The sequence below is a fragment of the Oncorhynchus mykiss genome, chromosome 21, assembly GCF_057628025.1.
Source record: "Oncorhynchus mykiss isolate SJ-2025 chromosome 21, ASM5762802v1, whole genome shotgun sequence".
NCBI lineage: Eukaryota > Metazoa > Chordata > Actinopteri > Salmoniformes > Salmonidae > Oncorhynchus > Oncorhynchus mykiss.
The window spans coordinates 52,168,084-52,186,678 of NC_143042.1; the positions used below are offsets into that span (position 1 = coordinate 52,168,084).

The window sequence follows — 18,595 nt, forward strand, 5'->3', positions numbered from 1 at the left end:
CTGAGTGGCACCAGATATTCCTACTAGTCAGCAGAGGGAGGATTTAAGCGCTCGTCGGAACTGAACTCAACACTCATTCAGGTGATAATGAATGTCGACAGTGCTTTCATGTTTCCTCGCTCGCTGGATAAAAAGTGCTGTCCCATATTTCTCTCCCCAGCGCTGCGGGCTGTCATGTCCACCGACAGCCCTTTAGAAATGGCCAAGAGAGGAGAGAGAAAGACAGAGACAGAATGTCAGTATCACCGGGGAGACTGCTGACTCCAGGGAGACTGTTATCCCGGTAACTTTCCAGCTCTCCCCTCCTCGTCTCTCGCTCCGTTGTTGTTTTCCCTCAACATACGCTCTCTGGGAAAGTTTATTGGAGAGAAAGATGGAAGCAGAAAGAGATAGATCTGCAAGACACAGAGCAGGACTGTGGTGAAGGCAGTGTTTATCAGGCTTGTTTATATCAGGCCAGTTGGCAGGCCTGTTTATCAGGACAGTTGGCGGGCTTGTTTATCAGGACAGTTGGCGGGCCTGTTTATCAGGACAGTTGGCGGGCTTGTTTATCAGGCCAGTTGGCGGGCTTGTTTATCAGGCCAGTTGGCGGGCCTATTTATCAGGACAGTTGGTGGGCCTGTTTATCAGGACAGTTGGCGGGCCTGTTTATCAGGACAGTTGGCGGGCCTGTTTATCAGGACAGTTGGCGGGCCTGTTTATCAGGACAGTTGGCGGGCCTGTTTATCAGGACAGTTGGCGGGCCTGTTTATCAGGACAGTTGGCGGGCCTGTTTATCAGGACAGTTGGCAGGCTTGTTTATCAGGCCAGTTGGCGGGCTTGTTTATCAGGACAGTTGGCGGGCCTATTTATCAGGACAGTTGGCGGGCCTGTTTATCAGGACAGTTGGCGGGCCTGTTTATCAGGACAGTTGGCGGGCCTGTTTATCAGGACAGTTGGCGGGCCTGTTTATCAGGACAGTTGGCGGGCCTGTTTATCAGGACAGTTGGCGGGCCTGTTTATCAGGACAGTTGGCGGGCCTGTTTATCAGGTCTCTAAGGGCCATTGCTTGGACGGGGGCCGGCCATCCATGTGCCATCAGGAATGGAGTGACACACACACACCACAAGGTCTCTTTAGTTTGGGGAAAATCTTTCCACTTCCTCTGTGACTGACTGAGGCCAAAACCACAAGGTGCCTGCCCCCCCCCACACACACAAAAAAACCTTTAGCCTGGTTCCGTGTTGTTCTTCCATGTTCACAGAGCTGAGATAACTGGTGATGGTTTGGTCCCACAATCCTAGTGTGCCATGGTTGTGTTTCAGATTATTTTTTGTGCCCAATAGAAATTAATGGTAAATAATTTGTGTCATTTTGGAGTCACTTTTATTGTAAATAAGAATATATGTTTCTAAACACTTCTACGTTAATGTGGATGTTACCATGGTTACAGATAATCCTGAATGAATCGTAAATAATGAGTGAGAAAGTTACAGAGGGTTAAAGACCATACCCTTAAATCAAGGGGTGTCAATCATTTCAGACAAGACTGTCTTAGATATTCCTGACTGAATCTGGCTCACAGAAGGGAAAGGTATGAAGGGGGGGGTCAAAGGTTACAGTGCGTATCTTCCCCCGTCTTCTCCTGACATTTCCCACGTGAGACATTCCATCCAGTGCCACATGAAGCAGACAATCGGGCCATTGTGTTTCCCTCCGGTGTGCGTCCCGTCTGTGTGCGAGGGAGTGAGAGCGTGTCTAGTGACTGTGTGTTCTATGTGACGGTGTCTACATGTGACCGTACGATGTATAAACATACCACTCTCGGTGGGTGTGTGTGTGTGTGTATATGTCTTTGTGTTTGTTCCCCCATTGTCCCTCTCCCCCTGAAGCATCTGACTGTGGTCTACTCTGAACACAGTCTGATGAGTTCTCTCTCTCTGTTCTCGTTTTCCTTTATAGGATGTGAGTGGGCGGAGCTGCGAGGGTCGTCCGTGAAATGGGACACACCTCTTCCCCGTCCCCCCCAATACGTAGAGGAGACTCTCTCCACACAGGCATACTGTTGTTTTTTTTGGTTGGGGCCTTTTGGGGGCTTCTTTGCATTGTATTTGTTTTGGCACTCACACTACACTGTTACCTGGATATAGTTAACAAATATATTTTAAATAAAGTAATTTTACCATCTCCGCACCGTCTCCTTCTTTGTTACGGGCTACGAGCCGGGTCACGGAACCTTAGCGTATCCATCCCAGTTACCTGCCAACAGATCCAATGTTTGGGGTGGGGTCAAGATATGGATGTGTGTGTCGTACCACATCAGAACCCAAAATATGAGCCTATTTTACTCCAATGTTTGTTGACAAACACTGTATAGCCTCAAAACCTAGTTCCAACTATAAATGTGTTATATCATGGACGGTCAGTCCAGACTGTATAGCCTCAACCTAGTTCCAACTATAATGTGTTATATCATGGACGGTCAGTCCTTGCACCCATATCTCAGTGTATTCATTTGAGAAAGGTTACATTTCTCCTGCCTCATCCCTCACTTTACACATAAAACGCCTGATTGGATTAAACTACACACAATGAATGGACAGTTTAGGGGTGCATTTCAAGTCTGAAGAGGCTTCCTCACCTCCGTCTAACACGTTATCCTTCTCGAACTTCTACAACAGCAGGTCCCAGAGCATCCCATTTTCCCCTCCCTTCTCTAGCTCCGTGTGGATCATACACATCATCTACAGAGATGAATGCTACTGTCAGAGGAATTAAATCCTATATCGTCTCTTCAGATTTCCTGCCGCTGTGGTATGCATCCCCAGATCCATACAGACACCGCCGACAACAAATAATCTGCGCAATAAAAACACACCGGCAAAAATGAATGACTAATTTGCAGTGATGCGACATGGGAGATGAGGATTTTATGATGGTTCAATGTGGGCCCTGTGAGTGTGAGCGTATGTATTGGTAAATAAGTTAAGAGTAACCATTTCCTCTATGGATGTCCCTGAGAGTTGAATATCATAGGCCCTGGTCTCTACATATTCCTTAGCTGTGGCACTACGCCACACACACACACACACACACACACGTCTGAAACTATGTTGTAGGAGATTTCAGCCATTGAGGAAACCCATAGTATCCTCATCAATTTGAACAATACCAGACTATATCAAAAGTCGATCGGTTAATTAAAGCGAGGAGACGGGGGAACTCAAAATGGCACAGTGATCCCCTTCCTAAAGAAGGTTCATGTCTAAAAGGACCACGGAACATGCCAGTCATTATTGTCCAGTGGTTGACATTCACCGAAGCAGAAACTTCCCAGACATGTTGTAGGTGTACGGAACTATTTTCATTGGTAGGTCCAGAGGTTTATGTCAACACAGGTCTCTGGGTAAGTTTACTGTTCAACGGGAGCTTCCTGCTATGTGTCAAGCGGAATGGTTCCACTGAGGACAGATGAGAGGATGTGGTTGTCTTTTTTTCCCCCCCATGAGGCTGTCCAACTACTTGTATTACATTTTAGACAAAGATAACTAGTTACAGAATGTATTAACACGGCTATAAATCACTGAAGCAGAATCATATAAAAACCATTGGAGCATAATCAGGCTAGTCTGATGTCACAAAAGAACGTAAGAAAAAGTACCTACTTTTAGGTGAAATTTATGCCTAATTGTCCAGAGAATTCCCTGAATTTTATGCATGTCAAAACTCTATTCCCTGGAACAGCCACTGATCAACAAAACGGAGTTACGAGTGTCCTGCCCATTAGGAACAAGACTCGGCTGCTGTCTTTGATTCCCTCCTAGCTCCGGCATACACAGAGCACCGGGCAGAGGAATGGACAGACCGGGGACACACATCTTACAACCACGTGCAGGTCTACACTCCCGTGCTTAAACCACGTGTTGAACGTTTGTGTTTAATCAAATGAAGGCTGAGGATTACGTTTTGGGCCTCTTGTGAGCGACAGGCAACAGCTGCACGGTCACAAAGCTGTGTTAGTCACGAAGGAGGACGAAGCAGAACCCCCATATCCTCAAATGTCATATCCTATGTTATTTTACACGATGATCTAAAAGCTTAGAGCCAAAGCAGGAACTTAAAGTCATGTGTTTTTGAGGACTTGTTCTTGGCATGTCAATGGCAATAATAACTCTGGTCTTCCTCCACTCAAATGGAATTAACGCTTGTCGTTTCACATTGTAAATTATGGGAGCGTTTATACTGGTTTGGGCATTACATTTAAATTCTTTAACCAGACAGCAGAAGTCATTCTGCCTGTGGATGCCTCATCTTCATACAGGACGCCACATGTTTAGACCTACACTACACTACTCTTTACTGTCCATACCGCCTTACAATTACAACAGTACACATTTAGATTAAAAAGAGTTCAATAGGTCAGGATTGGCCTATTATAGCTGCAGTTTTACATTTTGCACAAGGTGACAACAGAAACACAGGGCTTAGGCTGGACAGCCTATGCAACGTGCCTCACAGGAAATTCAAAAGCATAGCCCTTGGCAAAGTATCCACTTTGGTGATGAAACTTTGTATCACTGTAGGCAGGCTGGTCTCAGACTAGACGTAACATTGTAGACGAAAACCCAGGGAGATTAAATTAATATGATATGTTATATATGATATATCTCATCATGGACAACTTCACCATTTTAGGCCATTAACACCTACCTACTACATTTTAAACTACTTAACATGTTAGCTAACCCTTCCCCTAACATATTGTACAAACTGCAATTTGTAACATGGACATAATTCATTAACACAAACGTAAAATAAAACTATATACACACACAAAAGTATGTGGACACCCCTTCAAATGGGGCGGCAGGGTAGCCTAGTGGTTAGGGCGTTGGACTAGTAACCGGAAGGTTGTAAGTTGAAACCCCCGAGCTGACAAGGTACAAATCTGTCGTTTCTGCCCCTGAACAGGCAGTTCCTAGGCCGTCATTGAAAATAAGAATTTGTTCTTAACTGACTTGCCTAGTTAAATAAAGGAAAATAAAAAATAAGTAGATTTGGCTATTTCAGCCACACCCATTGCTGACAGGTGTGTAAAAATCAAGCACACCGCCATGCAATCTCCATAGACAAACATTTGCAGTAGAATGGCCTTACTGAAGAGCTCAGTGACTTTCAATGTGGCCACCTTTCCAACAAGAAGTCACCTTTCCACCTTTGTCATATTTCTTCCCTGCTAGAGCGGCCTCGGTCAACTGTAAGTGCTGTTATTGAGAAGTGGAAATGTCTAGGAGCAACAACGGCTCAGCCGTGAAGTGGTAGACCACACAAGCTCACAGAACCGGACCGACGAGTGTCCCGAAACGCATAAAAATTGTCTGTCCTCAGTTGCAACACTCACCACAGAGTTCTAAACTGCCTCTGGAAGCAGCGTCAGCACAAATAATGTTTGTCGGGTGCTTAAGGAAATGGGTTTCTACGGCCCGAGCAGCTGTACACCAGCCTAAGATCACCATGCGCAATGCAAAGAGTCAGCTTGAGTGGTGTAAAGCTCACTGCCATTGGAGCAGTGGGAACGCTTTGTCTGGAGTGATGAATCACACTTCACCATCTGGCAGTCTGACGGACAAATCTGGATTTGGCAGATGCCAGGAGAAGGCTATCTGCCCCCAATTCATAGTGCCAACTGTAAAGTTTGGTGGAGGAGGTATAACAGTCTGGGGCTGTTTTTCATGGTTCGGGCTCGGCCCCTTAGTTCCAGTGAATGGAAATCTTAACACTACAGCATACAATGACATTCTAGATTCTGTGCTTCCAACTTTTGGGCAACAGTTTTGAGGAAGGACCTTGCCTGTTTCAGCATGACAATGCCCCCATGCACAAAGCGATGTCCATACAGAAATGGTTTGCTGAGATCGGTGTGGAAGAACTTGACTGGCCTGCACAGAGTCCTGACCTCAACCCCATCAAGCACCTTTGGGATGAATTGGAATGCCGACTGTGAACCAGACCTAATCGCCCAACATCAGTGCCCGACCTCAATAATGCGCATGTGGCTGAATGGAAGCAAGTCCCCATAGCAATGTTCCAACATCTAGGGGAAACCCTTCCCAGAAAAGTGGAGGCTGTTATAGCTTCAAAGGGGGGGACCAACTACATACTAATTCCCATGATTTTGGAATGAGATGTATGTGGACACCTGCTTGTTGAACATTTGATCATGTAGTGTATATCAGTTATTTGTATGCCCCGGATGTTCCTTTACTATGTTAACCTGAGGCCAAGTTGCTGTTGGCTATCCAATAGCAGGTTTATGTAAGGCTACTCTGTTGCAACTAAACCGGGTATACACTACACGAGTTTGTGTAGTGTATACCAACGCTCGTTCAACGTGAGCGGGTAAAAGACGCAATCGGAGGGCTCGTCTTTGAGCAGTCCTAGACGTCCCGATATTTTCAAACATGTTTGATTTTAATAATCATAAAAACAATCTATAATGCTCATTGTAGCGTAAAATGTGCCACGAAAAGTTTTGAGAACGGTGATCTGCAATAGCCAATAGGAGAAGTCGCCAGTGACATGACGCTGTTCAGCCAGAATGTGTTGACGCTCCATCCTGGAGCGATGCCTTCTAGTAGAAGTTTTGGACTTGCTTTTAACCAAAGCAACAAAAAAAGTGTCAAAACAGCTCTGAAATTCACAAACAACGTTATTCAATTCAAAATGTTTGCTAGATTTTGAACTGTATGGTATGCGTGAATGTCTGACTTTGTCAGGCTTGCAATTGAGCCACAGCTCGTAACTACGTTAAAATCTAATCAAATCATTGTTTTCGCCAGACAACATGGTATCGAGAATCGTCAGTGAATACTCTAGTAGTGTAACATCGTTTAGTGTGCGCGCCACACACACACACACAAATACTACCGGAGAGACGGTCGTTTAATTTGAAAGGCTCAGCGATGTTAGGATTTTGAAAAGTCGTGGTGTCCCCCCAGCCGCACCTTACAGAAACCTCGACTATGAATTAATTATAAGTAGCCACGGTACATACACATGACATTGATCTGTATCTCATGGTGCAACTTGTAGAGAAATTAAGATGTCAAAATCACAAGTTCAACTGAGTCTGCATTGATTTCATTTAAGGAGGCGGATGCGAGAATTGGTCCAAAACACGAGGTAAATAAGTTGATAACTTACGTGGAACAACACTGATCCCAGTTGAATTAGCCATGCTCAAAACGACTACTGCCCGGCTGTGTGGCGATGTTTTCGGCTTGTGGCAGTCTAGTTTGGACGCTGGCACCTACGACCAAGGAGGACTGTGTCTGTGGAGGGAGGGATATGGTGGTCACTACAGTCACAAACCCCGCCTATTTCTTCAATTCTCTTACAATGTGATTTTAAACATAACCTTCAATTAAGATCAAAAAGCCATTTGTTGTTTTCATTCATTTTTACGATATTTTCATTTTTTACTTTGGCTGTGGTAATTAGTGAAAACCGAGGGAGGCGCGTTCATTTTGACTTTTTGCCCTGAATCGAGTTTGTATTTCCTCATTCGTATCCGAGTTCGGGAGGAACACCCTTTTCTTAAAGCTGTACCATACTTTCTTAACGAGCGCTACGTCTGTGCGAAAAACTGATCTGTAATCAGAAATAAAATGGGTATCAATTCCAGCTTCATTAAAAACAAAAAAAAATCAAATACAGTTTATATGCATTCTTTTGGATAATATAGTGGTAGGCCTACATCCAAATATAATTGATCAATGTAATAGACTGTGGTTTATTCGCTTGTTAGGCTACCATATATTTCCCACAGTGAAAACTTTAAAAGGTTTTATATTATCTTAATCATGTGCATTGTTTTTATACCTCTTAATGTACTCCCCTTCAGGGGCAACCCATCTTTCAGGGCAAGTGCAGAGCCCCACCTGTTTTGAGCCCCACCTGTTTTGAGACCCACCTGTTTTGAGACCCACCTGTTTTGAGCCCCACCTGTTTTGAGCCCCACCTGTTTTGAGACCCACCTGTTTTGAGCCCCACCTGTTTTTGTTGTTGCCTGTTTTGCATGTTATTTTGGCAAACAATGTACAAAAAAATATTGCTTTAATTAAGCTGCATACAAACATGGTCTCTTTTTTGCTTTCTTCAGTAAGGCAGCTCCAAAATGCAGGTGTTTCGGCCTAATTTAGTGCTTTCTGTGGTGGTGGTGGGGCAGCCAGCGGAGTTTAGGGGTTGGCAATGTTCTCTAGCTGTGTCGTGATTGGCTCAGTTTTCTGTCATTCAGGGGTCACTACTTCACCGCAAAATCTTCAAGGAGAGCTCGAAAATTCAAGCCCATTGGGTGCTGCCATAGAGTTACATTAGAAGTGCCCATCCAAGAAGGCTCAAGGTCATTGGCCACAGATAACATTATGTAATCACGTTATCTATACGGTAGATTTGATTGGACTGATCATGGCAACGTCATACTTTCAAAATCTTAGCTAGCAAGCTAGACAAGCAGTCATCTTGAATCAAGTTGACAATCTACTGCCAAATCCTTTTAATTTCTTGTCATATGAAGAGAAATTATTACACAACAAGTTTCAGATCGCAAATTCAACAATGAGTTGAACAATGAGTCATCTTCAAATAATATTTTTGCAGGAATCTCCTTGCGAATGATTTTGCCGAAGATTGTATCACCCCCGGGCTGGGCAACCTGAGCTTTTGCTAGTGGCAGTAATAAAGCCTCTCTTGAAAAAGCCAAACCTTGACCCAGAAAATATAAAAAACTATCAGCCTATATCGAATCTTCCATTCCTCTCAAAAATTTTAGAAAAGGCTGTTGCGCAACAACTCACTGCCTTCCTGAAGACAAACAATGTATACGAAATGCTTCAGTCTGGTTTTAGACCCCATCATAGCACTGAGACGGCACTTGTGAAGGTGGTAAATGACATTTTAATGGCATCGGACCGAGGCTCTGCATCTGTCCTCGTGCTCCTAGACCTTAGTGCTGCTTTTGATACCATCGATCACCACATTCTTTTGGAGAGATTGGAAACCCAAATTGGTCTACACGGACAAGTTCTGGCCTGGTTTAGATCTTATCTGTCGGAAAGATATCAGTTTGTCTCTGTGAATGGTCTGTCCTCTGACAAATCAACTGTAAATTTCGGTGTTCCTCAAGGTTCCGTTTTAGGACCATTATTGTTTTCACTATATATTTTACCTCTTGGGGATGTTATTCGAAAACATAATGTTAACTTTCACTGCTATGCGGATGACACACAGCTGTACATTTCAATTAAACATGGTGAAGCCCCAAAATTGCCCTTGCTAGAAGAATGTGTTTCAGACATAAGGAAGTGGATGGCTGCAAACTTTCTACTTTTAAACTCGGACAAAACAGAGATGCTTGTTCTAGGTCCCAAGAAACAAAGAGATCTTCTGTTGAATCTGACAATTAATCTTAATGGTTGTACAGTCGTCTCAAATAAAACTGTGAAGGACCTCGGCGTTACTCTGGACCCTGATCTCTCTTTTGAAGAACATATCGAGACCATTTCAAGGACAGCTTTTTTCCATCTACGTAACATTGCAAAAATCAGGAACTTTCTGTCCAAAAATGATGCAGAAAAATGAATCCATGCTTTTGTCACTTCCAGGTTAGACTACTGCAATGCTCTACTTTCCGGCTACCCGGATAAAGCACTAAATAAACTTCAGTTAGTGCTAAATACGGCTGCTAGAATCCTGACTAGAACCAAAAAATTTGATCATATTACTCCAGTGCTAGCCTCTCTACACTGGCTTCCTGTCAAAGCAAGGGCTGATTTCAAGGTTTTACTGCTAACCTACAAAGCATTACATGGGCTTGCTCCTATCTATCTCTCTGATTTGGTCCTGCCGTACATACCTACACGTACGCTACGGTCACAAGACGCAGGCCTCCTAATTGTCCCTAGAATTTTTAAGCAAACAGCTGGAGGCAGGGCTTTCTCCTATAGAGCTCCATTTTTATGGAACGGTCTGCCTACCCATGTCAGAGACGCAAACTCGGTCTCAACCTTTAAGTCTTTACTGAAGACTCATCTCTTCAGTGGGTCATATGATTGAGTGTAGTCTGGCCCAGGAGTGGGAGGGTGAACGGAAAGGCTCTGGAGCAACGAACCACCCTTGCTGTCTCTGCCTGGCCGGTTCCCCTCTTTCCACTGGGATTCTCTGCCTCTAACCCTATTACAGGGGCTGAGTCACTGGCTTTACTGGGGCTCTCTCATGCCGTCCCTGGAGGAGGTGCGTCACCTGAGTGGGTTGAGTCACTGATGTGGTCATCCTGTCTGGGTTGGCGCCCCCCCCCCCCCCTTAAGTTGTGCCGTGGCGGAGGTCTTTGTGGGCTATACTCAGCCTTGTCTCAGGATGGTAAGTTGGTGGTTGAAGATATCCCTCTAGTGGTGTGGGGGCTGTGCTTTGGCAAAGTGGGTGGGGTTATATCCTTCCTGTTTGGCCCTGTCCGGGGGTGTCCTCGGAGTGGGCCACAGTGTCTCCTGACCCCTCCTGTCTCAGCCTCCAGTATTTATGCTGCAGTAGTTTATGTGTCGGGGGGCTAGGGTCAGTTTGTTATATCTGGAGTACTTCTCCTGTCCTATTCGGTGTCCTGTGTGAATCTAAGTGTGCGTTCTCTAATTCTCTCCTTCTCTCTTTCTCTCTCTCGGAGGACCTGAGCCCTAGGACCATGCCCCAGGACTACCTGACATGATGACTCCTTGCGGTTTCTGTACAGCACTTTGAGATATCAGCTGATGTACGAAGGGCTATATAAAATAAATTTGATTGATGGTTGGGAAGGAAACAGTGGCTAACTGGAACCGTTGCAAAGCAATCACTAGCCTGCAAGTCAGCCATATCAGCTATGTTTTTTGTAAGGGCAGTAAATGAGGCTGAATGAACTGTTTCGATGCCAGACAAGGCCCCGCTGATAGCCAGGTGTAGCAGTGGTTTCACTCCATGGTGCAGGAGCTTTAACAATGTGAAAAATGAATGGCTGAAAAACCATTGGAACCATTTCCGTGTTTTTATGGGCATTTATGGGGTGGCACAGTGGTCTAAGGCACTGCATCTTAGTGCTTGAGGTGTCACTACTGGCTGTGATTGGGAGTCACATAGGTTGGTGCACAATTGTCCCAGTGTCGTCTGGTGTATGCATCATTGTAAATAATAATTTGTTCTTAACTCACTTGCCTAGTTAAATATTTTATTTATTTAAAAAAGGACACATCCACTGTGGTGGACCATATTCCTAAACTTGAAAAACGATTAAAAAAATGGCGACAATAGTACTGTTTGCCCCTTTTGAGACGACATAACCAGGATATGCTTCCTTAAAGTAGATAATTTCTGACTAAGAGAACTACAAAAATATGTCATTAATTTCTACGTTTGTGCCGAAGAGATCTTACTCGCATAATTTTACATCTAACTAAAATGTTTGGTGCTGTATTTTTCAATGGAGAAAAAAAAGTGCATATGAAAACGAATCGCCTCTCATTGAACGACAACAAAAACTTAATGAAAGAATCCCTACCAATCACCGACGAAGGGGCGTAGACTTCAGCTCCGAACTTCCGCCTTCCTCCATAAAAACCCTCGCTGAAGTCCAAAACTTTGGTCATGAAATAAATTCATATATTTTACCCAACTGTTTCTACTTCCAAGCATGCTGACGCCTTAAAATACCTTAACTTGAAAGAAAAAAAAGCTTATTGTTTCAGTTTTTTTTTTTTAGGGACAATAAATGTATCGTACTTAGGCAAACAACAACACAATGTAATGAAGCATGTTCTTGTTTTCAAGTCAAACTGCAGTGAATAGCCTATGTCGTTTGAAAAACGACTCAAAGGCGTGGTTCACTTCGAAATAACTGCTCCGTCGCCTGTCTGATTGGGTAACCATTTGGATGCGTAATGGGGTTTTTCCTCGGCAGTTTAGCCTACAAGGTCCAGGCACATTAGCAGGCCAGTAATATGGTGTAATTTGTCAGGATGTATCGAGCTAACAGAAACATGCAAATGGGTGGATTTTTAGTGGCGTGTATATATGAACTATGATAATTATATGTGAGCAGAGAAAGTTGTATCCGTAGTTTCAGCGTTTGGCTATGGAGCCAGATACCTGCCAAAAAGTCGAATGTCGGGACCGTAAGAAAATCCATAAGTAAATTGTTAGGATCGTAAAAAAAAGCCATGCGTAAATTGTTAGGATCTTAAGAAAATCCATAAAATCGTAAAAAAAAGCCATGCGTGAACCATGAACGTAAACGTGACATTTAATCTGTGAACATACCAACGCAGTGTTACGATTACAGACTTAACATTTAATGCTTCAACTAATCTTGTGTTACAATAATACCTTTCAAGGGTTTTGGCAGTTTCATCTCACCAACAAAAAAAACACCAAACGTCTGTGAGGAGTGCTACTCGAACAAGCATAACTCTATAAAAAAAAACCGGAAAGGGGTATCCTGCATGTTTTCAATTTAAAATTCTCTATTACTCCTGTTGAGTTTATTTAATATTTAGGTAGCTAATGTAATCAAATGTATTCCTAAAGCCCTTCTCAAAGTGCTGTACAGAAACCCAGCCTAAAACCCCAAACAGCAAGCAATGCAGGTGTAGAAGCACTGTGGCTAGGAAAAACTCCCTAGAAAGGCCAAAACCTAGGAAGAAACCTAGAGAGGAACCAAGCTATGAGGGGTGGCCAGTCCTCTTCTGGCTGTGCCGGGTGGAGATTATAACAAAACATGGTCAAGATGTTCATAGATGACCAGCAGGGTCAAATACTTTGAAATAACTGCTGGTAATGAATTTGTTTGCCATTTTAATTAAGACTAGATAGCAGTGACGTTTCAGTCCGCTAGGTGTATCTACAGCATGGTCATATCTCTGGGTGAAGTGGACATCCCCATGCGTGCGCCTTATTAAAAAATAAATACAAAAATAAAGATCAATACATCAAATTACCACTAGGTGGAGCCATATCCTTTTCTAACAAGCAGACCGGCGTTGTCGATCAGTCTGCACATGCACAGACTCCTGCAAGTTATGGTGCTGTATGCTGAACAAAAATAGAAATGCGACAAAATAATTGATTTTGCTAAGTTACAGTTCATATGAGGGAATCAGTCAATTGAAATAAATTCATGTAGGCCCTAATCTATGGATTTCACATGACTGGGAATACAAATAGGCATCTGTTGGTCATAGATACCTTTTTTTTTTTAAATGGACCTCAGCATTCAAATTGCCATCGATTAAAATGCAATTGTGTTGTGCGTAGCTTATGCCTGCCCATACCCTAACCCCACCGCCACTATGGGGCACTCTGTTCACAATGTTGACATCAGCAAACCGCTTGCCCACACAACGCCATACACGTGGTCTGCGGTTGTGAGGCCAGTTGGACGTACTGCCAAATTCTCTAAAACCATGTTGGAGGCTGCAAATGGTAGAGAAATTAACATTAAATTATCTGGCAACAGTTCTGGTGGACTTTCCTTTAGTCAGAATGGCAATTGAACACTCCCTCAAAACTTGGCACATCTTGTGGCATTGTGTTGCGTGATAAAACTGCACATTTTAGAGTGGCCTTTTATTGTCCCCAGCACAAGGTGCACCTGTGTAATGATCATGCTGTTTAATCAGATTCTTTATATGCCACACCTGTCAGGTGGATGGATTATCTTGGCAGGGGAGAAATGCTCACTAACAGGGATGGAAACAGATCTGTGCACAACATTTGAGAGAAATACCGTTTTGTGCATATGGAACATTTCTGGGATCTTTTTTTTCAGCTAGTGAAACATGGGACCAACACTTTACATGTTGCATTCATATTTTTGTTCAGTTTACATATGTGACAAATCTGATGGGTTTCTGCCCTCTTGTGGCTAGATTGACGCCAAGTCCTTACTATCCTCCTTTCCTTGTTTCCTTTCCTTATATAATTTCCTTCATGGTCACTGATCTGAGAGGGTTTGATAGGTTTAGGCAATATACAGCAGAAAGCTTTCCAACCATTTCACCTTTTTATGTGGGTATTAAAATAAATGAGGTAAGGGGAATTGGGTCACCTGAGGTTGTTGGGGCACAGCATCTCAATTAGGGCACAATGTTGCAGAACATTCAGATATAAATATATTTAGTAGAACAAACATGCACCTGTGACATGCAGAATGACGTCAGTTGTATTCTTAATAGTTCTATCTACAAAGTTCCACAATGTTTGCCTGCGTTGAACCCTGACCTTATTGTCTCTCATTGTGTTCAATAAGAGGTACAGGAGCTGAATACCGGTACAGATATTTTTTTTGTATTTATTTAACCTTTATTTAACTAGGCAAGTCAGTTAAGAACAAATTCTTATTTTCAATGACGGCCTATGCAGGTAGTCGGTTCCGGTGAGCTCCTTCCCAAGTCAAGCACTGCTTAGAGTTCAATTATTAGAATGAAAAGTGACCTAATCAAGGTGTATAATTTTTTTTTAAAGGTAGACTCCGCGACATGACTTTAACACGAGCAGCACCGGAGATATTGGAATGTGTGAGATGCAACACTTTGCTTTCACACAGTGTCTGTACATGTGCACGGGTTAGCTTCACGCTGTTCACAGCCTGGTAGCCAGGGCACAAAAAAAAAAGAGGAGAAGTTGAGCCTCACACGTCAACGCTCTTAGTTGTTTGCGGAAATTGACCCACTATGCTGTTTACGTTCTTCATCTACGTCATATCGCTGAGTCTACTTTTTAAAATGACAAGTGTAGGGAAGACATCCTGAGACACTGTTGTGGGCTTTGGCATAGGGGTCTTACTGTTGTCGCGCCTGTTGTCATGGAGACTTGATAGTGAGGAAATGAACATTCATTTCATTTTGTCATGAACAATTACTAAACCATTTTGATAACGTGTTTTACCATCCTGTCCATGTGAAGTATTATGAACGTAGAGTTGAAGTCGGAGGTTTACATACACCTTCAGCCAAATACATTTAAACTCAGTTTTTCACAATTCCTGACATTGTTGTAAAAATTACTTGTGTCATGCACAAAGTAGATGTCCTAACTGACTTGCCAAAACTATAATTTGTTTAACAATACATTTGTGGAGTGGTTGAAAAACAAGTTTTAATGACTCCAACCTAAGTGCAGCTCACAGAGCAGCTCACAGATTACTGCACCTGTACATAGCCCACCTATAATTTAGCCCAAACAACTACCTCTTTCCCTACTGTATTTATTTTATTTATTTATTTTGCTCCTTTGCACCCCATTATTTTTATTTCTACTTTGCACATTCTTCCACTGCAAATCTACCATTCCAGTGTTTACTTGCTATATTGTATTTACTTTGCCACCATGGCCTTTTTTTGCCTTTACCTCCCTTATCTCACCTCATTTGCTCACATCGTATATAGACTTGTTTCTACTGTATTATTGACTGTATGTTTGTTTTAATCCAAGTGTAACTCTGTGTCGTTGTATGTGTGGAACTGCTTTGCTTTATCTTGGCCAGGTCGCAATTGTAAATGAGAACTTGTTCTCAACTTGCCTACCTGGTTAAATAAAGGTGTTCTCAACTTACCTACCTGGTTAAATAAAGGTGAAATAAATGTTAAAATAAATAAGTGGATGTAAACTTCTGACTTCAACTGTATGTTGATCCGGCCAATGTGCTCATAGCCAGTGCTTGGCTTGGGCCAGAACACGCTGGTACTGAGTAGTAACTACGAGCACCTGAAATAAAACATTTTTACGGTACGGTACCTCTTATAGAAGAATGGCTTATAATTACGGCGTTTCCCACCACCTGTTTTCCCATCCACTTCAAGCACTGATCATAGCCTCATAGTCCCGCGGTCTTTTGGACCATGTTGTCGGTGAAGTGAAGAATACACAAGTTGTTGTTACCATCCCTTTTCTATTAATGATAACACACACGCAGTTACCTCATCACGTTGTTTGTTGGCAGTATGATAGTATACAAACTGGCGTGAACGTATACCAGGATTACCTGTGTGTGACTTGGTCAAGTATGTGTCAACCTGGGTTGCTTGCACTTCTTGTTCCAAAGTCAACGGGCGACACTTGACCAGAAGATCTTGCTTCGGGTTAAGGGGCCACAGTTGACTTTCTAGGTCAAAGGCCACTCATCATCATCACGACGCTACGGCTCTGTTATACATGAATGCATGTGTATTCACACAGAATACATGTGTTATACATGTGTATTCACACAGAATACATGTGTTATACATGAATACATGTGTATTCACACAGAATACATGTGTTATACATGAATACATGTGTTATACATGTGTATTCACACAGAGTACATGTGTATTCACACAGAATACATGTGTTATACATGTGTATTCACACAGAATACATGTGTTATACATGTGTATTCACACAGAATACACGTGTTATACATGTGTATTCACACAGAATACATGTGTATTCACACAGAATACATGTGTTATACATGTGTATTCACACAGAATACATGTGTATTCACACAGAGTACATGTGTTATACATGTGTATTCACACAGAATACATGTGTATTCACACAGAGTACATGTGTTATACATGTGTATTCACACAGAATACATGTGTATTCACACAGAATACATGTGTTATACATGTGTATTCACACAGAATACATGCGTTATACATGTGTATTCACACAGAATACACGTGTTATACATGAATACATGTGTATTCACACAGGAAAACTACCTCTGTACATGTACCAATTGCCACTTTAATTAATATTCTAGTAACACATTTGACCTAAAACCCACAATGCATTATGATGCCGTTATAATGCGGTGCGGTGCGGAGCCATTTACACCTAAACCTCTACAGTTAATTATATTGAATTGATTAATAATGCACAAGCTCTGCCTGTTACCGTACGTGGGTATGTCAGAACGGTTTGATCACATTCAGTACAAGGTGAAGCTAGCCTCTGTTCCAGAACATCAGTTCTGCTCTGTTGCTTATCACCGACTAAGCAAACAGATTGATCTATAAATACAACTACTCATTATGGGTTTTCTAGGTCAGTCTGATCAGTTGCTGTGCAAAATCGGCGATCAGCGATAAAAGCAGAATTGATGCTCTCAACATGGCATGTGTGTTGATTGTCTCACCAACATGATCTACACATGCTAAATAACCGCAGGCCTTTTGCGGAGCTAGGTAACCTGAAGTCACCGTCACAGGTTCTGTCACTCTCCTCATCTCCTACCTGGCCTTACCCCAGACCATAATCACAGCCAACTACCCACAGTAAATATCACAGACAACTAATTATCCTACCAAACTTACAAAAAAAAAATAGTAGGCTGTGACCTGCAGGACTTTTTGACACACTCAACGTAAAAAAAAAAAAAACTCCAGACACATGTCAATTACAGTAGATGTCAAATCAAATTGTATTTGTCATATGCTCCGAATACAACAGGTGTAAACCTTACCGTGAAATGCTTACGTACAAGCTCTTAATTAACCAACAATGCAGTTCATGAAAGAGTTAAGAACATATTTACTAATTAAACTAAAGAGTAATACAATAACAATAACGAGGCTATATACAGGGGGTACTGGTACCGTGTCAATGTGGAGGTTATATACAGGGGGTACAGGTACCGTGTCAATGTGGAGGTTATATACAGGGGGTACTGGTACCGTGTCAATGTGGAGGCTATATACAGGGGGTACTGGTACCGTGTCAATGTGGAGGCTATATACAGGGGGTACTGGTACCGTGTCAATGTGGAGGCTATATACAGGGGGTACTGGTACCGTGTCAATGTGGAGGTTATATACAGAGGGTACTGGTACCGTGTCAATGTGGAGGTTATATACAGAGGGTACTGATACCGTGTCAATGTGGAGGTTATATACAGAGGGTACTGGTACCGTGTCAATGTGGAGGTTATATACAGAGGGTACTGGTACCGTGTCAATGTGGAGGTTATATACAGAGGGTACTGGTACCGTGTCAATTTGGAGGTTATATACAGAGGGTACTGATACCGTGTCAATGTGGAGGTTATATACAGAGGGTACTGATACCGTGTCAATGTGGAGGTTATATACAGAGGGTACTGGTACCGTGTCAATGTGGAGGTTATATACAGAGGGTACTGATACCGTGTCAATGTGGAGGTTATATACAGAGGGTACTGGTACCGTGTCAATGTGGAGGTTATATACAGAGGGTACTGGTACCGTGTCAATGTGGAGGCTATATACAGGGGGTACTGGTACCGTGTCAATGTGGAGGCTATATACAGAGGGTACTGGTACCGTGTCAATGTGGAGGTTATATACAGAGGGTACTGGTACCGTGTCAATGTGGAGGTTATATACAGAGGGTACTGGTACCGTGTCAATGTGGAGGTTATATACAGAGGGTACTGGTACCGTGTCAATGTGGAGGTTATATACAGAGGGTACTGGTACCGTGTCAATGTGGAGGTTATATACAGGGGGTACTGGTACCGTGTCAATGTGGAGGTTATAGACAGAGGGTACTGGTACCGTGTCAATGTGGAGGTTAT

At 42.8% G+C, this 18,595-nt stretch overlaps 1 protein-coding gene across 6 annotated transcripts in view; it reads right to left on the bottom strand.

The window, feature by feature from the left end:
• Window positions 1–11,874, bottom strand: part of rell1 (RELT like 1) — a 60,535-nt gene extending 48,661 nt beyond the window's left edge. Inside the window, exons 1-2 of one of the 6 annotated variants that reach the window (XM_036958272.2) lie at window positions 11,558–11,874; window positions 7,183–7,310 (exon numbers count right to left, since the gene is read on the bottom strand). In XM_036958272.2, coding sequence (XP_036814167.1) covers window positions 7,183–7,216 — 34 coding nt within the window. In that variant the 5' untranslated portion in view covers window positions 7,217–7,310; window positions 11,558–11,874. Of the gene's footprint in view, window positions 1–2,162; window positions 2,239–3,644; window positions 3,852–7,182; window positions 7,311–7,396; window positions 7,563–11,557 lie in introns of those variants that run through there. The other 5 variants (XM_036958271.2, XM_090214894.1, XM_036958273.2 and 2 more) reach the window with 5 other exon arrangements.
• Window positions 11,875–18,595: the final 6,721 nt, after the last annotated feature.